This window comes from Chionomys nivalis, chromosome 9, assembly GCF_950005125.1.
Source record: "Chionomys nivalis chromosome 9, mChiNiv1.1, whole genome shotgun sequence".
NCBI lineage: Eukaryota > Metazoa > Chordata > Mammalia > Rodentia > Cricetidae > Chionomys > Chionomys nivalis.
The window spans coordinates 80,780,389-80,802,300 of record NC_080094.1 but is presented as its reverse complement, the minus strand read 5'-3'; the positions used below and the strand labels follow the sequence as shown (position 1 = coordinate 80,802,300).

Genomic DNA, 21,912 nt, shown 5'->3' with positions numbered 1-21,912 from the left:
AACCTCTTCCTCCTCACACCTGCCCCCAGAAGTGACTAAGACCCACAGTTGGTAAAGTGGCTTCAAGGAGAAGCCTCTTTGGCAGGCTTTATGCACTATTTTATTTTTGACTGGCAGATGACAACTGTGTGTGCTTACAGGGCACAGAGGGATAGTTCAGTACATATCTGGCCAGTGGAAAGAGCCAGTCACCAGCATCTTTATCACCAGCCGGCAGAGCCTATAGTTGGCCTTGAGGGTAGGGATGAAGGTTGGGGCTCAGTGGCCATCGGCTAAGATGGCCTTAGAGACAGGAGCAAATACAGGCACACAGCTGCAGAGTGGAAGGGGTGTCTCACTTCTTAAAGCAGGAGCATCCTCTGTAAGTGAAGGGGCCAGTCAACAGTACAGGACCTAGACCTCCAGTTCACTTCATTGGGAAAAGGCAGCTACACTGGGAAGCCAGGAGTCCCAGAGATGCTCTCTCTAATCCCTGCGCTCATAGTTTAAAATTTCTTTTATGGCCAGGAAGTGGTGGCTCACACCTTTAATCCCAGCACTTGGGAGGCAGAGGCAGGCGGATCTCTGTGAGTTCAAGATCAGCCTAGTCTACAGATTGAGTTACAGGACAGCCAGGATACACAGAGAAACCCTGTCTCGAAATAATAATAATAATGATAATGATAATGATAATAATAATAAATAAATTCTTTTGTGGTTTTCTTCCCTCGTCATCCTTGTCTTTCCATTTTAGATTATGTCAACACCTTCTTATCCTATACCTTTCTTCACTACCACCACCATCATCATCACCACCACCACTACCATCATCATCATCACCACCACCACCATCACCACCACCATCATCATCATCACCACCACCACCACCATCATCACTACCACCATCATCATCACCACCACCACCATCATCACCACCATCATCATCATCACCTCCATCATCACTACATCATCACTACCACCATCATCATCATCACCATCACCTCCATCATCACTACCACCATCATCATCACCATTTCCTCCATCATCACTACCACCACCATCATCATCATCATCACCATCACCTCCATCATCACTACCACCACCATCATCATCATCATCATCACCTCCATCATCACTACCACCATCATCATCATCATCACCATCACCTCCATCATCACTACCATCATCGTCACCATCATTGCCACCATCATCACCACCATCATCATCATCATCACCTCCATCATCACTACCACCATCATCATCATCATCACCTCCATCATCACTACCACCATCATCATCATCATCACCATCACCTCCATCATCACTACCATCATCGTCACCATCATCGCCACCATCATCACCGTGGATGGATTTTAGATGTGCTCCACCACATACAGCATTCTTTTCTTATTATGAAACAGCCAAACAAAACAGACATTCTGAAAACTGGTCATGCTATAGTAAGAAGGAAAAAAGAGTGGCATAATAAAAAACCAGCTATGTTCTGGGACATCACCTAGGGTTTTTATCCAGTAGAGCTATTTACTGGGCCAGGGAAATGACTCATCAAGTAAAGGCTCTTTTTAGACAACAAGATAATCCAAGTTTGATCCCAGGAACTCACGTGAAAATGGTATGTGAGCTGGTGAGACAGTCAGTCCGTAAAGGTGCTTGCCACCTAGCCTAACCATCTGAGCTCGATCTTCCAGATCCAGTCTTGCCAATTGTGTTTTGACCTCCACACACATGCAATGGCATATCGATAGACAGACAGACAGGCAGACAGACAGACAGACACACACACACACACACACAAACACACAAGTTGTCCTCAGACCTCTACATGAGTGCTGTGGTACACATGTACCTACATACACATACATCATCATAACAGACACAATAAATAAAGTTCAAAAAAATTAAAAAGCTATTTTATTCTAACTGTGGCTCCTCAAACCTAAAAAAAGAGCATATGACTCTTCCAGAGACTAAACATGCCACAAAGTACATTTTAAAAAACATGTGTTGGGAGACACTAAAGAATTTTCACCAGCAAATTCTGAGTTGCCTCGGGGAGAGAAATAAGGCTGTGTCCCAGCCTGGACTCTAGATCTACTGCTGGTGGTTTCCAGGGCTGGCCATGGTGACTTCAGTGTAACCAATTAAAGGGACTGGTCATAAAAAGCACAGATACTACTGTCAGGCAATAAACTAGACCTTATCAGTGACAGTGGTGCACATTACAAACTTCAAACTCATTCCTTGCTCTAATCCATCAGAAACTTCCTGGCTTTAATAGGCTCTAAATGGCAGGAGCTTTGAAGTTCTGGGATTAGGGTCAGTAATGCGCAGGCTGAATGAGAAGCTAAATGCAGGTGGGATGAACTCTTGTGCATCATGAATTAAAAACAAATCCAATTAATCAAATAGGCCTCAACCCTAGCTGCCATAGCAGATGACAGGGGTGGCCAACGCAGGGGACAAAGTGATGGAGCAACTGGCCAGGTCCTGTGAGAATCTCCTTTAGACTGCAAGGCTACAGGGGCTGGGCAGCTGACCTCCCAACCAGAACCGGGGCTAGTTTTTGTTTTGTCTTGGTTTCCTGAAGGAGGGCTCCATACCAGAACAGAGATAAGAAGCAAAAAACTAATGTCCTTTAAACTAAGTTTTCATGTAAACAAATCGGCTGGGATGGCAGAGGGAAGCTGAGGCCTGTTTTCCCGAGGCAGATAGCCTTTGATCCTCTTGACTCCTCAGCTCTCTCATACTTGTGGCTCAGAGCGTGCCAGGGCACAGAGTTCACTGGGCCACCCTAGAATCCTATGGGTGAAATGACTGAGAACAACAGGGGATGTGAGTGTGTGTCCACCCTTACTTAGTCAGTGCAACTAAGGGGTGCAGGAAAGCCCTAAATGGGCTCCACCAAGCACTGTACCTCTTTATTCTTCTTACCTTCTGGGGGATTTTTATTCTGATTGTTCCAGACCACCAGCAGCTTGGAAAGACTGGGAACCTTGGACACCTCAGTGATGACCCGGAAGAGGCTCTCCACACGGTCGTAGGTGAGGACGATGGCGGTGAAGCCTTGTGACTGTGGTGGGATCAGCGGGAGGAAGAGAGGGTTGCTCACACTAGTCCACTTCTACAAGAGGACAGAATGGTGTGGGTCAGAAGAAGCTGTAGTAATATCAGCAAGAGCTAAACACTGTTACAAGGGTCCCCTCCACACCATCTGACAGCAATGAAATGGGCACAGAACACCTGAGCTGAGACGACATTTCCACACAGCAGATTTAAAGCACACATCTACCTCCCCCACCCAGCCTCTGAGGTGGCAATTTATGACTACAAAAGAATATGACTCTGTAATGGCAAGGAGATGGAAGAAGAGCAGAAAGGCTAGAGGACTGGAGAGGGCCACAGGGCAGAGTGGGGGTGCCCACCTGTAACAACTGAGTGGGGGCCTGGGAGCAGAAGCTCAAAGCTCAGAACTCACTCTGTGTAGAGGAGGAAGCTGTGGTGTTGAAAGCAGGGCTGGTTAAAAAGCTGTGTCAGGAAGTGGGAATCCAGGTCACAAGCCCTCCCTTTCTCCAGCTCAGCCAGGTTGTAGAAATGTAGAAATGGACGAGATCTCCAGACAGGAACACAGGCATGGGAGGAAAACTCAGGGTAAAAACTCCAGTGTTGAGTGAGGAGCCCTATCGCTGCCTTCCCTACTCTGTTCCCAGCCATGTGGCTGTCTTGGCACCTCCAGTTCTCAGGGAAGCCCTCAGGCAGTACTTGGGTTCACAAAGACCTTCTGATCAGCTCTTAGTGGCTCCCTCCTAATTATAAACAGATTCTAGAATCACAGACAGTTCAAGAGCATCTTCAACAGACTAAAGGAATAAACTAAGCTCAGAATAGACAGACAATGGATGCACAGAAACAAAACTACAAATGATATCCCCAGGGAGAGAAGCGTTTTCACCCATGAAAAAGCTATTTTTATTTTAAAGTATCTATCAAAGATTAGAAAGAACTCTTGGATGTTAAAAACCACGAGAGACAGAGAGAGAGAGAGAGAGAAAGAGAGAGAGAGAGAGAGAGAGAGAGAGAGAGAGAGAGTTTGTTTATGGGTGAGGTTTCTAAGCTAAAAGAAGGTAAAATATTCCAAGCCAGATTTTAAAGAGGGGGGGGGGGAGAAAACAGGACAGAAAAGAAGAAAAAAACAGGACAGTAGAACATTCATTTCTGTCCCAGAAAAACAAACAAACAAACAAAAAAGCTTCCAAACCACAGAATATGAAAAAGTGAATCTATCAAGAAATTAAGTATGGTCTTAGTATATGATGGGAAAGGAAAAAGCTTCAGAAAGAAAAAACACAGGGGCATTTAAAATATAGAGAGAAATAGACAAAACAGAAAGACAAAACAATGAAGCAAGTCACCATTTCTGACAGGGGAAACAGGGACACTCGGCAAAGGTTGTGAAGATGAATTTGATGGGTAAGTCTTAAAATCTTTCCGTAAATTAGAAATTTAGTCAAAATAAAGTTTTGAAAGAGAAAAAGGTAATAAAAGAAATGCAATCTTTTATCTACCATTAGAATGTCAAATAGTTTAAATATAACAATGTAAATAAAAATTATGCTGTGCTAATGACAGATAATAAACTATTAAAATAATCTTACACATTTTAAAGGCTTCCTTGGAATGGAATTCATGCTCTCTACAACCCACCCATTTCAAGAATACAGCAGAGTTGCCCTGAACTTGAAGACTGTGCATCCTATACGCCCTCTCACCCCCTCATGCACACACACACACTATACATGCACAGAATACAATGGTCCTGCACAGTACATTTAAAGACTGATAAAATATATGCAACACTTCCCATCTAAGTGATTTTATAGTATATACAAAGTGTTATTAACTAGACCCACAATCGTATGCTAGCATGCTAAAAGCCCACCGGGAGGAGAATGGACAAAGTCCCATCCGTCATGATGGTTGCCCTGCACTTCCCTACAGCCCTTAGACTCAGGATTCCCCAGGTGCTCTATCAATCTCTTCTATGCCATTGATAGACACCCATCACCACATGTGATAACAGCTGTCTGCCAGATGTGACAGTGCAGGCAAGGAAATGTACACAAACACATAGAGTACACATGAGGCGGGGACTCAGGGAGTCTGAATGGGATCCCTGCAGCCCTAATATGACCAGGATATGGCCTGTGTGGCCAGAGATGGCCGTCATTAGACTTCACAGCCAAGAGAGCCATGACATCGTACTGACTCTGAACTGCAGTCTGGGGACAGTGATGATTACATCTTTTTCAGGTCTCAGTCTTCATCTTGTCCTGACTTCTGTGGAACTGAACAAGTACTCCTCCGGGACCGTTCAGGTGCCCTCTGCCCTTACCGTCCCAACCCACATGCCCAGAGATGATATACCTTAAGGTGCACTTGAAAACCATAACTTGAAATGGAAAAAAGAGAGGATGTTTTTCTAAAAGAAGCATGTAAGATTATCTAATGTGTGGAACTAGGTGAGTCTCAGTGAGTGGCACCTAAGTCCATGCACAGGGTTTAATAAGCATTAGCTCATTTGAAACTCACAACAACCCAAGACAGGACTGTTCTCATCACAGGTGATGGAGATTCCAGGCTTGAGACCACAAACTGTGTTCAAGGAGAGCTAACTTGTCAGTGATAGAACCTAAATAGCCCAGGCAACTTGACTCTGGAAGACCAGCCCCTCCCACGTTCTACACACACACACTCAGCTGGGTAGGGCTTCAGGAAGCAGGCGGAAAGGGAGGCCAGCATTCACTATATCTACCTCCTCACTAAGACAAAAGTCCTGAAAATTCTTGATCCTCATTATCAATTCTAGGCCAATAAATGAGAATCTATCCCTGAGAACCTGGACTGCAAAAAAATACATACAAAAACACAGCACACATACAACCCTGAGACAAAGTGGTCACATAAATTTGCAAAGGTAAATATCCCACAGACACAGAAGGAAAACCGATTAAGACAACAAAACAAGGTCTGTGCTGTGGGAGGAGGGACAAGCCAATGCACTTGGACGCCTGCACAGCATGCAGAGGAGGAGGCCCAGAAACATGCAAAGCCAGCTTCAAAGAATGGGTGCCCTGGAGCACCCTGAAGCACCCTGAAGGTACCTGCTTCTGATTTCAAGGTGCTGCCAGGGGAAGGAGCCCTGTCTGGTGAGCTGACAGATTTCGTCCCAGGTGTCTTGAGGAAGTGGCAGTCGGGAAGGAAAGAAGAAAAGGGTTTTCTGGGAAGAGCTGCCATTTCCCATAAACTGGCCTGTATCCCAAACAGGGCTGGAGCATCAGGGAAGGCAGCACATGCGGGGCAGATGGAAAGGAGCTTAAGGAACTGAAATCTCGCCAGCCCTTTCCTGGAACTGCAGAGACTGAGATGAGCAAGGAGGCACATGTGAGCTACAGATCCACCAGAGACGGATGCACCGCCAGGGCTCACCCCAATGACTCCCAGCATGAGTCAGCGCATTTGGAGAGAGTTTGGGAATCAGGCCTCAATCTGAGCAGGGTTTCTCTTACTTAGCTGTGCAACTTGGGCAAAGTACTTCTTGTCTTCTGTGCCTCAGTTTCTCTATTAAATCTTCATGATATTGTTGTTACCTTTCTAGATGGTGCTACTTGGCACAAGAGAGGGGAGGTACAGTCCTGGGCATCCACAAACACTGGGCAAGTGAAGTCAATGGCTGACCTCGTGCAGCTGTTGTTCATACCTCTCAAAAGTGGGGCAGTCTAAGCAATCTCAGGTCTCCTCAGCACCGACTCTATTACTCCTCCAAATACATGATTTTTATTTCCACAATCTGTTCTTTCCCTTCTGAGATTCTGTTTGAACCACACTAAAGGCTCTGTGTGTGAGGGCAAGAGACATAACACCCAGTGCCTGCAACACTTTGGATCCCATGACCCAGGCTCCACTTCGTTTGTCTCCTAGGCAGAGGCAGGATTTTGAAATAGTTTCTGAACTGATTAATTCATCTTAGAAATACTTTCCAAGAATCTCACCATGGTCAGAAATATAGTATACTGCAATATTTAAATGAAGCAGAGGTCTTGCCAATGATCAGCATTATGACATAATAAAACATATTTCTGTCAGCAGCTATTTCCTCATCTTTAAGAATGGGACTATGATAGTACCTATTTCCCTGTGGAATGATGTTTAAATGAGAAAGTGTATGCAAACACTTAGGATAGAATACATGGCTATTAGTTCAAAGCAAACATGAAAAAGACCCTGATCCTCCCACTGTGTTTTTGTCTGCTACAGTGAGTTGGCAGTGCAGAAACCATTCCTACCAGGGTTGTTTCAGGAACAAATTCATTACATCTGCATTTCCTAATCATATTCTCCAAGCCCAGAACAGTGTTCAAGATGCAAAGATGAACACATTCCCCACTCACACAACACTGAGGTAAACTGGGTGGGAAAGTCAGCAGGGTAGAAAGACAAATTACAATGCTGAGCCAGCAGACAGTACAATGGAATCAAACAGGATCCCACCTCGGCAAGCAGAGACCCAACAACACCCCCTTACCCTGGGGAAGCAAGCTGCAGTAGGGACAAGCGGAGGAGGGCAGCTCTCTGAACAGCTTGTGCAGAAAGCTCAGCAGATGGGGAGGAGCCTGGATCCTGTGGGGTGATGTCTGAAGGGGATATCAGAAAGGCTGAAGCCATAGTGTGAGCATGAGAAACTCTATGACAGACCTTTCCAGCTCTACAACTGGCTTACTTGTTTCTTTTTAAGCTTTCTTCTTCTGAGTGGTGTTTTACTGATAAATGAACACAGCTACCTTTAAAGTTCACAGGTAGTTTTTCCCGGCAAGGAATGGGCCTCTTAAACACAATCCCATTTCTGCAGAGCTCTGCAGCGGGGTAGAGAGAAGGCAGCTCTTAATTGGGGCTCATGCCTTTGCAGAAGCTCTGTGCTACTGGGGTAAGGTCAACAAACCAAGCCCAGAGAAATATCCCACTGGAGAGGGACATTTCAAAAATGGCATTTAGTCACCTCTGAAATACCTTTCAGGACTGACCCCTGCTGGCTGGTCACAGAGAGTGTCTACAGTCTGGGACCTCTTGACCCCACTTTCTGCAGGAAATCAGGCAAATTCAAACCTCCATAATTTACTCAAGACTTTGCTTTCTACCAGGAAAAAGCAAACAATGCTGGCAATTAATCCTGGAGGCTGATTAGGTCTCCACTATGGCAAGATGCACCCAGCAGTAGGGACAGGAAAGAAGGCGAAGCCATCGTGAGTAAGGACAATAGGTACCAAGGCAATTCCCAAATCCATGATATCACGGGAAACTCCTCACTCTGACACATTATGAGGAGGATGAAGAAGTAGGTGTTGCTTCAACAAAGCACTGGCTTTGCCCCAATGCCAAGCTCTTCTCTTATCCACCCTCTACTCTGCTGGCCTTAACCCGACAATAGGTCAATAGGTATTTGCTACGCAAGTGCCAAGAAGAAACCTTTCGCTGTTAAATGGAAGTCACACAGAAGTAGATTATGGTAGCCATGGCGACTGTCCATTCTCAGTGCCAGCCACAGGGAAGTGCTTGCTTTTATTTCAGTGGAAGGCTTGAGGCTCCTTCCTAGCAGACTCAGGTTTCAGGATGTCTTGCAAGGGAGGCCAAGGGAGACTGAGGTTAAAGTCAAAGGTAATCAAATGATTTCTCTTTCAAAAGACTCAACCTCAGGCGACTAGCTTGCACACGGAGGAAGCTGTCCTACCCAGTCCCTTGGTGGCCCTGTCCTGAAGTTCGTAGAATCAAAGATTATAGTAGCCCAAAGTCATTTTGGCCATGATTACTGTGCAGAAACAAACTGACCTTTGTCAGCCATTCTGAAATGATCTTGCTGGGTTTACTTGGGGGCTGTAAAGAATCAGGAGGGAGAAAGCCATGTTTCATGACCAATTCCAGGTCTCTGTCCATTTGACCAAACCCAATACCAGCACAGAAGACAGGGAACACGGGAAACTCAATTCCCATTGCTTGCCACATCAGAGATGCTTCATGTCCCTCTGTATAACTTCATTCAGAAACAAGAGACGTGGACAGACATTTGAGTCAGCCTATATTTGATGTAAACAGAGGTATTTTCCTGAGTGAAAAGTGAGACGTCAGAGAAGAGAGGAAGAGAGAACCGGCTGCTACACAGAAGCCTGGAGCCCATGTAATAAGCGGCCTTACCTATTCCTACCTTGATAGAAACGGCAGTCTTGTTGGTTGTTTTGAAGTTATCAACCCTTACCTCAATGTGGTTTCAATTATGAATTACCAGACTAAAGGGGGGGGGAGAAAGCTTTGATTTATTCTTTTTTGTTCCAATTATGCATGATGTGTTTCCACAGAAGACTTTGAAAAGTATTTCATCATGCCTCTTATCCTGCAGTGGTCAAAGGGCAACACTGACAGAGTTAACTCTTTCCTGCCTCACCCAGGTTCAAAGAGACTGTGGCTGGACATGGGCCAAGGCTTCTAAAGTGAAGGCAGCACCGAAAGGGTTAAAAGTTTGCATCATGCTACTCTCTCGCAGAAGGGTGGTGTCCCCTGTCTAAATGGTGAGATGATATTTATGTTAATGGTGACTGGGAGATATGAAAGGGGCAATCAGTAACGTGGCCCATTCTGCCTTAACCATTAAACCTCTAGAGCCCTGACTAACCACAGCTCTCTTTCAGAGTGTGCTGATGGGCTTCAAGCAAGATTTCTTAGTTCACAGAGGAAAGATCTGAAGATAAGTCTGAAGTCAACCTGCTGCCTACCAAATACTAACTGGCTGTTCTGAGATGAGGCACATACATAGAAGACAAAGACTGAAGGCCAGAAGACTAAGGCAACGTCAACCCTGACGAGAGCGGCTGCCAGTCCAGTCTGCAGTTCTGCTGCCCGTTTCCGGGCATTTCTTCTTAAGCTTCTTTCTGACATCTGACCACATGTACCTCCCCTTCTCTGTTCGAAGACATTGGGAGCCACAGTGGTGAGGATAAATTCAAGCCTGTCTCTGTCCTCTGGACGTACAAGATCTTTGGAGACCGGGCTCTCAATTGCCTCTTAACTGCCATTTATATGTATAACTTGCCTGTGGTTTGTTGTGGTCTTCCTTGGCCTGAGGCCTGGCATTATCATAAGACAGTTCTGCAAACTCTCAGCCATGGTCCTTTCCAAAAAGCCTCCTACTTCTCTTCCCCCACGGCTCCCAGTGTCAGCCGCATATCTCTGTATACCTCTGTTTGCACATCACTTCACAGTTTCCACCTCTGTCTCTCTGGATCGACTACTCTAGTCTAAACTGGAAGTTTTAGCAGCTGTTTCTGCTGCTCTCACTCGGGCTTCGAGTGTTTGTGGGTTCCAATGGTGAGCTACTCACTAGAACTTTACTGGAAGAACTAAGACTCAGACTGAGGAGAAATTCCTCACGACAGGGTCTGGGTGTTACAAACATGCTCTGTCCAGTTCCTCCCAAAGCTTATTTGGACTAGCCTCATGGTGTGAATTTGGCCCACAGTCCACATGTGGTGGAGGGGTTGTGAGCACAGCTCTCAGTCCTGGGCCAATCTAGGCAGGTTACTTTTTCATGTCACCAAGACACAGCTCTCCATGCCTTGATGTAGATGGGTCACAGGTAACAAATCCTGCATCTTCATCCCCCATTTCACACAGTGATCAGGCTGAGTTTTCTGATCAATAAAAAATGTAGATTTCTACACTGAGCCCTTGCTATGCACCCATCCTCCCAGGCACCAAGGTCCAGTTTATTTGGGGGCTCAGCTTCTTTCCATGCCAGCTCAGCAACAGGTTAAAAATGATCAACAATACGTACCTGGTAGTCTAGTTACTCAGCTGGGAAGAGTGCTTCTACATTCACGTGGAAAAGTTAGTCATGCACCACCATGATCATTATTTAATTTGAGGGCCAAGTTTGTTCATAAGCTGAAAATAATTTCCATGAAAATTTGGCAGCAACTATATCAATTGAAATCTCAGAGAAGTAATCAAAGAATCCCCACATAGGACAGGCCATGTGCTTCCTCCCTGAAGAAGGGAGGTGACACAGCGGCCTGAGGAACAACAGCGAGGATGAGCCTGTCATCTAGGGGTCATACCAGGGCTTCGTGCATTCTAGGCAGACTACCACTGACCTACATCCCATCCCAGGAGGAAGGTCCTGAAATAAGCATGTCTCCCTTCCTTTGCTTGTAAGAACTGAGTGAGCAGAATGCTACTGTTGGGGGTGTAAGGACCAGACTACTAAATATGCCAGACAATCACCTGGATACAAAGAACATCCCTCTGTAGATTTCAATTTTCCGCTACAGAGTCCCATCCAATTCTAAGTTCATGTTTCCATGCGATACAGCACTATATATCCTGACCTCTGTATCTGTCGGTCTTGCATAGAAAGGTTCAACAAACTGTGGATTGAAAATACTTGAAACACTGAATCTGTAATGAACATGTAGAGACTTTCCTTTCTTGTTCTTATTCCCTGAGCAATAAAGTAAAACTGATGCTCGTAAAGCACTTACACTTAACCAATCATTAGAAGCAATCTAGAGATTATCTGTCTACAAGAAAACGTGCACAGACTGTGTGCAATTACACCACTTTACACTAGGATCTAACCATCAGTGGATTTTAGTATCCACAGGGACCCTGGGACCAATCCCCCACAGATGCTGAGGGTCAGTTGCATTAGTGCCTGTCTAGAAAAGAACAACTTTTTAAAGTGCTGTGCCATTTATTAAAATGCCCTTGTAAATTATACCTCTAATTTTTTATAATCATTCCACTCAAGAATCATCCTACATGATTCCCACTTTACCAATAAAGACAATAAATTTCAAAGAAGGAAGAAACCTACTAAAGATCAAACCAGTGAACACTCTTGAACTCAGATCTGATTCCAAAATGTTCTTTTCTTTGAAAGTTCAGGCACCAATAAGTAATCAGGAATTAACTGCGATACTCCTCTGCGGCCATGAGCATGCTTAAGCCCAGCCCTACAGACTACCAAATTGTTGCAGGGGGTGAGTCCCTCAGTCCCCCCAAGTCACTCAGATCATGAGCAGTAAAGGAGGATTAAAATGCACCGTTCAGAAACGTCTGGGTCGCACTTAGCTTACTGAAGGCTCAGGGGTTAAACCCACCTGCCTGTCTCTTGAAAATTCCTACTATTATGTAAGGCTTAGCCACTTCAATCTTCCCTCTATAGAGCTCCGAATTTGCATTTGGCTAGATGCCCAACCTTCATTTATAGTGCCAAACTACTGTCAAGAAGAGCAGGAAGGGTGGCCACTGATTGCTTTTCAGGTAGTAGAGGAAAAAGTTGACATTTCATCTTCCTATTTCTTGGAAAGGAAGGCAATCATTTATAAGAACCCTCATCTGGCTGTGGCCTCCTTCAGTGGGATGGACAGAAGCCAGTGAGACAGCTCAACATAAGCCATATTAAAAGAATTTGGAAAGAGCAAAGAGAGGATTCCAGATGTTGATACTTTCAATAATTCATGAGTTATAACAGTCTGCAAGCAATAAATTTCACTAAATATATCTATGATATGACTGCTTAAGATATTGGCAAAGATAACAACTATGGATTTTATTGGTTTACCATTTGATATATCAAAAATAACAATTCCACTGTTTGACAGCGATGTGCACAAGATTTGGATCAGTTTTACGACAAAGTCTTCACACACGACCATCACCCCTTGCCCCATTGCTTCAAGGATACTGACAACAGCTGAAAGAAAGACCGCCATGAAAAACTATAATTTACTTGATTCCAACAAACAAGGCTCACTTACAGTCCAAAGACAGCAACTGAGACCACTAATCCACTGCTTCTCATGAGAGGGTAAGCAAGTTTACAATCTCACCTAACTATCCCAAGCTTGGAAAATTCCAGCAGTTTGCAGGAACTCATGTGTAGACTCATGTGTTGGCAGCCCACTGGCTCTATCAGCAAGTTCGGCTGTAAGGTAGGGAGATTTCACATACTCTCCTGGGAGCGATTAAATTACAGCTCATGACATTTGAGCTCAAAACACCAGCACAGTTACGACCAAGAAAGTCAGTTTTTGTATGACTGTGAGCAGACAGGAGCGCAGCACACAGGGAAAGCTGGTTAGGTATGGTAAGCCTCCACAACACAGCCACTCTTAACTCTCTGGTATTTCACTAAGGTAGGTGTTTTGTCTACTGTTTTCCTCTGTTTCTTCTTGGGGGGTGGAGGGAAGAAGGCATGAACCCGCAGGGCAAACAGGACAGGGAAGGAGACAATGATGGATCAGGGTCTGACAAATTTGTGGAAGCTGAAACACACAGAGTCTTTCTTTTCAAAAATCCTCTTGCTGTAAAACACACAAAAATCCAGGATGAAATATAACAAAACTCTTTTTCAACCTGCAGCTGAGGCCACAGGAAAAGGGAAATCCCTGGGTCCAAGAACAAAGCAGAACTCAAGGCGAGTGGAAGACACCGGAGCTGGTGGGCACAGCAGCACCCAGGAGGGCAGAGGCTATGGCTATGCGAAATGATGCTCAGCTTCAGCAGCAGGAGAAGCCAGCTGCTGGGAGACACAAGCAATAGAACACAGTCCTCTTCCTAGACCTGAGTTCCCCCTACCAAGTTTAATGGAAGGTAGCATGCATGCAGGCATGGGTTTAACAGTGTCTGTGTGAAGGTTTGGATACTCAAGCTGAGGAGCTGGTGCAACAAAGTGAATTTATCTCTATGATACCTCTAGAATACCTGAAGAAGCATTAATTTCTTAACTAATAAATTAACAATAAAGAAATGAAGTAAAACAGAGTGAAAAGAAAGTCCCCTCTTAGCCCAAATTGTTAATCATTTCCAGAGAAAACCTCATCAAAGATGAACTAACTCACACTCCAAAAATATGAACATTAAGGAAATAATATAACTGAAGCAACAGTCAGGTGATCAGTGACAAGATGAGACCTCTCTAGGAATCCAAAAAGCAGGAGCAGCAGAGACTATAAAGTAAATGTATTGGACGCTGCAAGACATAAAAGAAACTAAAGGAAGTCAGATGGGTTCAGAGTTCAAGGTCAGCTTAGGGTATAGAGTGAGACCCTGTCTTAAAAATAAAAACATAAGGGCCAAGAAGACAGATTTGATTAAAGTAACCAAAATTAATTTCTACAAATAGCCACTGAATTTTAAAACACTGGATAGATTTTTAAAAACCATGCCTTAGTTAGAGCTGAAGAAAGTGGAGGATGACTGTGAAAACCTCATGCTATGCGGCTCAAGAGGTATGCAAATGAGGACAATCTGAGAACCAAATCAAAGCCAGCAAACAAGAAAAAAGCAGGAGAAAAAGCTGCACACAAATTTAACAAGCTTCTAGAAGGAAGGGTTAGTGAGAAATACAGATGTTTAACATTCATAGCAAAGATGAATGGACATTTTCCAAAATAACTAACGACATGATGCTCAGGTTAAAGGGGAAACTCAGCCCCCAAAGCAGAGAACTACGGGGAGCCTACTCAGGCAGGATCCACGCGGGATTCAAATTACAGGGTGCAAATTTGAAAACAAAAGAATCTTTACAGCTTGAAAAGCCACTATTTCCCTCATATGACACATAATAGAGGAAACAGTAATGAGACCCTGGAAAAGCCTGGAAGAAACATGTGATCCAAGCCACCATCACAGCAACGGGACAAACTGACGCTCGGCGTCCTCTAACACGACAAGGTCACACACTTTTGTGATATTACTGGCAAAAGTGCAAACTTGGATCTAACCAGACAAAAGAATCAGATACTTCAAATTCAAAAACGTCTACGAGCCCTTGGGTGCCTTGTCATTTGGGTAGGTGTTGATTTCCTGCAGCTTATCCTGTGTGTAGCTTTGCTTTTAAATAAAGTTCCCTTGCTGTTTCGCAAAAGAAGGTGTGTGTGTGTGTGTGTGTGTTAATGACAAGTTCTCTTCCAAATATTCAAAAATGTCATCTTGGAAGACAAAGAATGAGAGATTGCTCTAGACCTCAGGAGTGAAAGCTACAGAAGTGAGTGCAATGGTGGTTTCTTTTGCAGTGATGGACATTATCAAGATAACAAAGTCTAAGTACTATAGTATTATTCTGATGGTAAGCTAATTCTATATGAGAAATATTCAAGAGTAAAGGTACATTATACTTACACCTTCTAGAAGGTTGAGGAATATGCCTGAACATATTCATATAAAAATGCAACTGTGATAAATTATTCATACAGGTAAAGGAATATATAAAAATCACTACTTTTAAAAACTTCAATCCTGAACTGTATCAAAAAAAAAAAAAAAAACAAACAAACCAAAAAACAGTGCTGAGGATTCAGATCAGGGGCATAGCATTTGCCTAGAAACCCACAGCCTCAGAAAAACAAAGAAAGGAAGGAAGGAAGGAAGGAAGGAAGGAAGGAAGGAAGGAAGGAAGGAAGGAAGGAAGGAAGGAAGGAAGGAAGGAGATATCTAGCCAAGTGTGAGGGCATACACCTACAGTCCCAGGGTTCATAGGTCTGAGACAGAAGGAACATTTATGTTCAAGAATTCTAGATCAACCTAAGCAATAGTAAGTCTCAAAACTCCCAAAACAACAAGCAAGCGTCAGATTAATAATGGATGATATAGCAATCTATCATCAGTCAATCAGTCAATTCTATGCTTTCTAACAGTGATGGCGACAAGAAGACAGACATGAACTAAGTGGAGATAGTCAATAAGGACAGTTGGTCAAAGATCCCTTAAATCTAAGGTACAGAAAGGCCAAGCCCATTCTCAAGTTTTGCAGAAGGAAAGATTATTCTGTGGGACAAATGAAGCCGAGAGATTCCAGACTCACAATTGTTAAGACCAGGAGACAGGGTAAGGTACAATCTATAAGATGAAGAGTGAGGTCTGTCTCCTTCCCTTACTCAGTCCCCAAATGCCTGGAGCCCACACTTGCCCATCCCTTCTCCGACCTTCACCCTGGGCACAAAGATGAGTCTCCAGAGCAATAAACGAAGAGAAAAAACACCAACGTTTGTGCAAACGCCTGGGTCCCCACCTTCCTGACTTGAGTGCAGCCCAGCACTGCCATTAGCTTTCAGTGACTCTCTCACAAGAGCTAATGCCACAACTGGCCAGGTAGACAAAGAAATCTTTCACTACAAAAGAGCAAATAAAAAATTAGAAAAGAAATAAAGGAAACAATGTAAGTAAATAAAATCACAAACAATATCTTCAGAGGTGGAAAATTATGTACCATTAAAATAAGAAGAACTGACATAGTTTTTGTGTTTTTTTTAATCAAAAGAGAAATTAAAAGATAAAGGAAGGAAATGTCAGAAAAATGAGAACAAAAAGACTGGTCCGGCAAGAAAAGAAGCAGGACTAATCTACACATTCACCATCCAAGTGATAGACGCTGCAGAAAGAGAGAGGAGAGGACAGAAGACAATAACCAAAGGCAGGAAGAAACGAGGCAATGCCTCTGTGCTGAAAGGCATGGACTTCCGGCTTCAAAGAGCTTGAATCAGCACTGCCAGGAAAAGACACTCATGCAAGGGGACATTACTCTAAAAGTTTAGAACACAGAAGTTGCCAAGAATTGGGGGAAAAGTTAACATTACAAGTTGGTGATGGCACATGCCTTTTCAGAAGGCAGAGACAGGCAGATCTCTGAGTTCAAAGCCAGCCTGGTCTACAAAACGAGTTCCAGGACAGCCAGGGCTACACAGAGAAAACCTGTCTAGAAACAAACAAAAACAAAACAGAAAGCAAAACTATGTTTTCTACCATAATTCTGAGTCAAACCACACAACACACCGAAAATAAACACATTTCCAAAGGCTCAAGGCAACAGCATTATCTCCTGCACCCCCGCCCCCCAGTGCTGCCTTAGGAAGCTTGAAAAAAAGATGCCAGGCCCTGGAACAAGAAACCACATAATGCAAAAAGGAAAGAGAATTCCAGAATGGCAGGGGATCAGAATAACAGCCATACAGAAAGCCAAAGAGGACCCACCTAGACTGTGCATGAAACAGCAGTTTACCTGCACTGACGATTTTACTGTCAGAGAGAGAGGCTAGTGAAAACCATTGCAGTAGAACCAAGCAAAGTAGAAAGAAAAAGCAGCTATTATCTCCCTGGAAAATAGGGAATCAAGTACTAGTCATGACTTGGCTCAGCTGAAAACCATACTTACACAGCCCCGACTATGCGCAAGGTAAACACTGTTTTAAAGAAAAGCAATGACGTGTCGCCGCTGGTCGGATGCACAGCACAAAACACACAGGGGAAAATGGAGAGGACGGAAGAAAAGCATCAATTTGGACAATGTGAAAAAGACGTTTCTTAGTAAGAAGATAAAAATTCTATTACAAGCATTTTGTAAGGAATCAGGAAGACAACCAGAGAAATTGAAAGAGGCTGCCCCCAGGAACAGGCTCCAGTTTTTATGCATGTGTGAAACAATACTATTTTTAAACAATAAAATGAAGAAATATTGCAGAGAGAGGGGATAAAAATAAAGTGTCAAACTCCAGTTAAGGCAATGTTGCCTTTTTTTTTCTAATTTACAACTATAATGACCTAGTTATGAGAAAATTTTATTCAAATATTACCTTGGAGACTCTTAAAACTATATCCTGGGGCCCGGCAGTGGTGGCACACACCTTTAATTACAGCACTCAGAGGCAGAGGCAGGCGGAGCTCTGTGAGTTCCAGGACAGCCAAAGCTGTGCTCATTAATACCTGATCACTGGTGCCGGGCAGTGTTGCCAGGGCAGCCAGTGTGCTCTCAGTTCATCTGCTGTCGGGGCAAGCTTCCCACTCTCCAAGATTATTCTACTCACTCTTCCCGCATGCTGTGCAATGCAAGAGGAGCCGGGTATGGTTCATGAAGCTGGGCCCTCAGAGTGAACCTCAAGAAAGGATGCAGAGGGCAGGGCCACATCCACAGTAACGGGGGTGGGGTGGGGGGTAGTGGAGATTCACGCACTGTCTCCTCGAGGCTGCCATGCAGGTGTCTGTTACACAGTGGGAAAGCCTTCTGCTGCAAAAGATTTGACTGACATGGTTGTGATCTCAGACACACCCCAAGTTTGCTCTTTCATATCCCTTATATATTCTCCCCATTCAAATCTGGCTTGGCACCTGGTCCTTCCTGTCTCTGTCTGACCAGAATCAGTCAAGCTCCTTAGGTCTTGCATCTTCCCACCTATAGACTGAAGCCCAGCTTTCTTTATTACCTGACTGCTAACCTTGAGATTGCGGCATTCCCTGCAGCTCTTCACAGAAAAGTCTAGGATTCAAGGTAGTGCACTAGACCAAGTGTTCAAATGTTAGCCAATTCATGATATACCTCCAAGAGCAATATAATTCAAAAAATTTTACTTAAAATTAAAACTAAATTTCTGAATTACATACATAATTTTATCTTCTCTAGGCAGTAGGAGGAAAGGGTCTGAGAATCAGCCAAGAAGGCCCCCTTGGGGAAAAGGCCCTCAAATTCCAGAGGAACATTCCACAACCAGGACGCTAAAGGGCGGGTGCTGAGTTGAGCCAGACAGTTCACTGAACTGGAGTCTTTCCCACTTGAGAGTTCTGCTTTGGGCATCTGACCAGCCTTCCTGGGCTGCGGAGCAAGCACTGTCACTGTGAGCAAGAGCCATCCGGACAGCTGAGTGGTAAGCAGTCTTCAGCACAGGTGCCGCAGACACACAGAGCCCAAAAGCCTCTGGATGCTCCTAATCTAAACCCTGCAGGTCAAAAGGAAGGAAAAGTTGAGGCAAAAGAGCTTTCCCCAGTCAGCAAGCCAGGGTGTGGAGAGGAAGTCAAACTCACATCAAAGCTGGTCCTCACCAGCGCGCAGACACGGAGAGGCCAGACCGGCAAGCAGACACTGGGGAGAGGCCGGCACGCAGACGCGGCGGATGCGAGATGGTCCAAGCATGAAACAGTGAAGCCCACACTGAGAGCAGATTGCCCCACTATAATTAAATCAAGTAGGTTTTTGGGGGACTGGCCTGCAGAGTGGTAGGCTTTTTATTGGCGAGGTCCCCTGGCGAACGGGGAGCCTGGTCCTGTTCCTGAAGACCCTTCTGAGTGGTGAGAGGGATCTTGACCGCGGCTGGAGCCAGGAAACAGAGCAAGGGCATTTTGTAAGCGGGGCCCCTGGCCAGCAGGGAAACCTGATCCTGTTTTTAAAAACCCATTAGATAGCATCGATAGGAGGAGATGGGCAGGCGCCAAGGCAAGAATTCACCCAACAATCTGAAAAACAACATGAAAACACCAGAACCCAATAATCTTACAACAGAAGGATTTGAACACCCCAACACAGAATGGAAAAAATCGACTTTATGAAAGCAATAGAGTCCCTTAAACAACATGTAAAAAACGCCCTTATAGAAATGGATGAGAAGTATAACAAAAAGTTTGAAGAAATAAGTAAATATGTAAATGATACCATGGGAAATCAAGAAAAAAAATGATCAAACAGGTAAATGGAAACAGTTCAAGAATTGAAAACTAAAATGGAAGCAAGGAAGAAAACACAAACTGAGGACCAGCTGGATATGGAAAATCTGGGTCAACAAGCAGAAACAACAGAAACAAGCATAATCAATACAATACAAGAGAAAGAAGAAATGAGATTCTGAGGACACCACAGAGAAAATAAACGCACTGATCAAAGAAAACAGCAAAGCCAACAAACTCTCATCACAAAACATTCAGGAAATATGGGACACAATAAAAAGACCAAACCTAAGAATAATAGGGATAGAAGAAGGAGAAGAGTCACAGCTCAAAGGCCCAGAAAATATTTTTAACAAAATTATAGAAGAAAACTTTCCCAACATAAAGGAAGATATTCCTTTGAATATTCAAGAAGCATACAGAACACCAAATAGGCTGGATGAAAAAAAGATCCCCTCGCCATATAATAATCAAAACACAAAATATACAGATTAAAGAAAGAATATTAAGAGCTGCAAAGGAAAAAGGTCAAGTAACCTATAAAGGTAAACCGATCAGACTTACACCTGATTTCTCTATGGAAACCATGAAAGTCAGAAGGTCCTGGATAGAGGTACTGCAGAAACTAAGAGACCATGGATGCAAGCCCAAACTACTATACCCAGCCAAGCTATCGTTCACTATCAATGGGGAAAACAAGACATTCCAGGATAAGAACAAATTTAAACAATACGTAGCTACAAATCCAGCCGTACAGAAAGTAATAGAAGGAAAATCACAACCCAAGGAATCCAACATTGCCAACACTGCCTACAATAACTCAGGCATCTAGCGACCCTTGACCAGCACGACTCAAAGAAGGGAGACACACAAACTCTACTACCAAAAACAGTAAGAATAAGCGGAGTAAACAACCGCTGGTCATTAATATCACTTAATATTAATGGTCTCAATTCACCTATAAAAAGGCACAGGCTAAGAGATTGGATACGAAAACAGGATCCAACATTCTGCTGTTTATATGAAACACATCTCAACCACAAAGACAGGCATCTACTCAGAGTAAAGGATTGGGAAAAAGTTTTTCAAGCAAATGGTCCTAAGAAAAAAGCAGGTGTGGCCATACTAATTTCTAACAAAACTGACATCAAACTAAAATCAATCAGAAGAGATCAAGATGGACACTTTATACTCATAACAGGAACAATTCATCAGGATGAAGTCTCAATCTTGAATATCTATGCCCCTAATATAAAAGCACCCACTTATGTAAAAGAAATATTACTAGAACTCAAGGCAGACATCAAACCACACACACTAGTAGTAGGAGACTTCAACACACCTCTCTCACCAATGGACAGGTCAATCAGACAAAAACCTAGTAGAGAATTAAGAGAATTATTGGAGGTAATGAAGCAAATGGACTTAACAGACATCTATAGAACACTCCACCCAAATAGGAAAGAATATACCTTCTTCTCTGCAGCTCATGGAACCTTCTCAAAAATTGACCACATACTCGGAAACAAAGGAAACCTCCACAGATACAAAAAAAATCAGTGTCCACCTGTGTCTTATCAGATCACCACCGATTAAAGTTAGAAGGCAACAACAATGCTACCCCCAGAAAGCCGACAAACTCATGGAAACTGAACAGTCAACTACTGAACCACACCTGGGTCAAGGAAGAAATTAAGAAAGAAATTAAAGTCTTCCTTGAACTTAATGAAAATAAAGAGACAACATACTCAAACCTATGGGACACGATGAAAGCAGGGCTTAAGAGGAAAGTTCATAGCACTAAGTGCCCACTTAAAGAAAACGGAGAAAGTATACATTGGAGACTTAACAGCACACCTGAAAGCTCTAGAAAATAAAAAGAAGCAGAAGCACCCAGGAGGAGTAGAAAACTGGAAATAATCAAACTGAGGGCGGAAATCAACAAAATAGAAACACAGAAAACAGTCCAAAGAATCAATGAAACAAAAAGTTAGTTCTTGGAGAAAATCAACAAGATCGACAAACCCCTATCCAAACTAATTAAATGACAGAGAGAGAACACGCAAATAAATAAGATCAGAAATGAAAAGGGGGACATAACCACAGACACAGAGGAAATTCAGAGAATCATTAGATCTTACTAAAAAAACCTGTATGCCACAAAACTGGAAAATGCAAAAGAAATGGACACTTTTTTTAGATAAGTACCATATACCAAAGTTAAACCAAGACCAGGTGAACGATCTAAATAAACCTGTTAGTCGCGAAGAATTAGAAACTGTTATCAAAAATCTCCAGGACCAGATGGTTTCAATGCAGAATTCTACCAGAACTTCCAAGAAGAGCTAATACCTATACTCCTTAATGTATTTCACAATATAG

At 43.6% G+C, this 21,912-nt stretch overlaps 1 protein-coding gene across 1 annotated transcript in view; it reads right to left on the bottom strand.

Annotated features, from left to right (window-relative positions):
- Window positions 1-21,912, bottom strand: part of Ext2 (exostosin glycosyltransferase 2) — a 145,871-nt gene that overhangs the window by 46,483 nt on the left and 77,476 nt on the right. Inside the window, exon 9 of the mRNA XM_057780971.1 lies at window positions 2,932-3,121. Within this exon, the coding sequence (XP_057636954.1) occupies window positions 2,932-3,121 (190 nt within the window). The remainder of the gene's footprint in view (window positions 1-2,931; window positions 3,122-21,912) is intronic.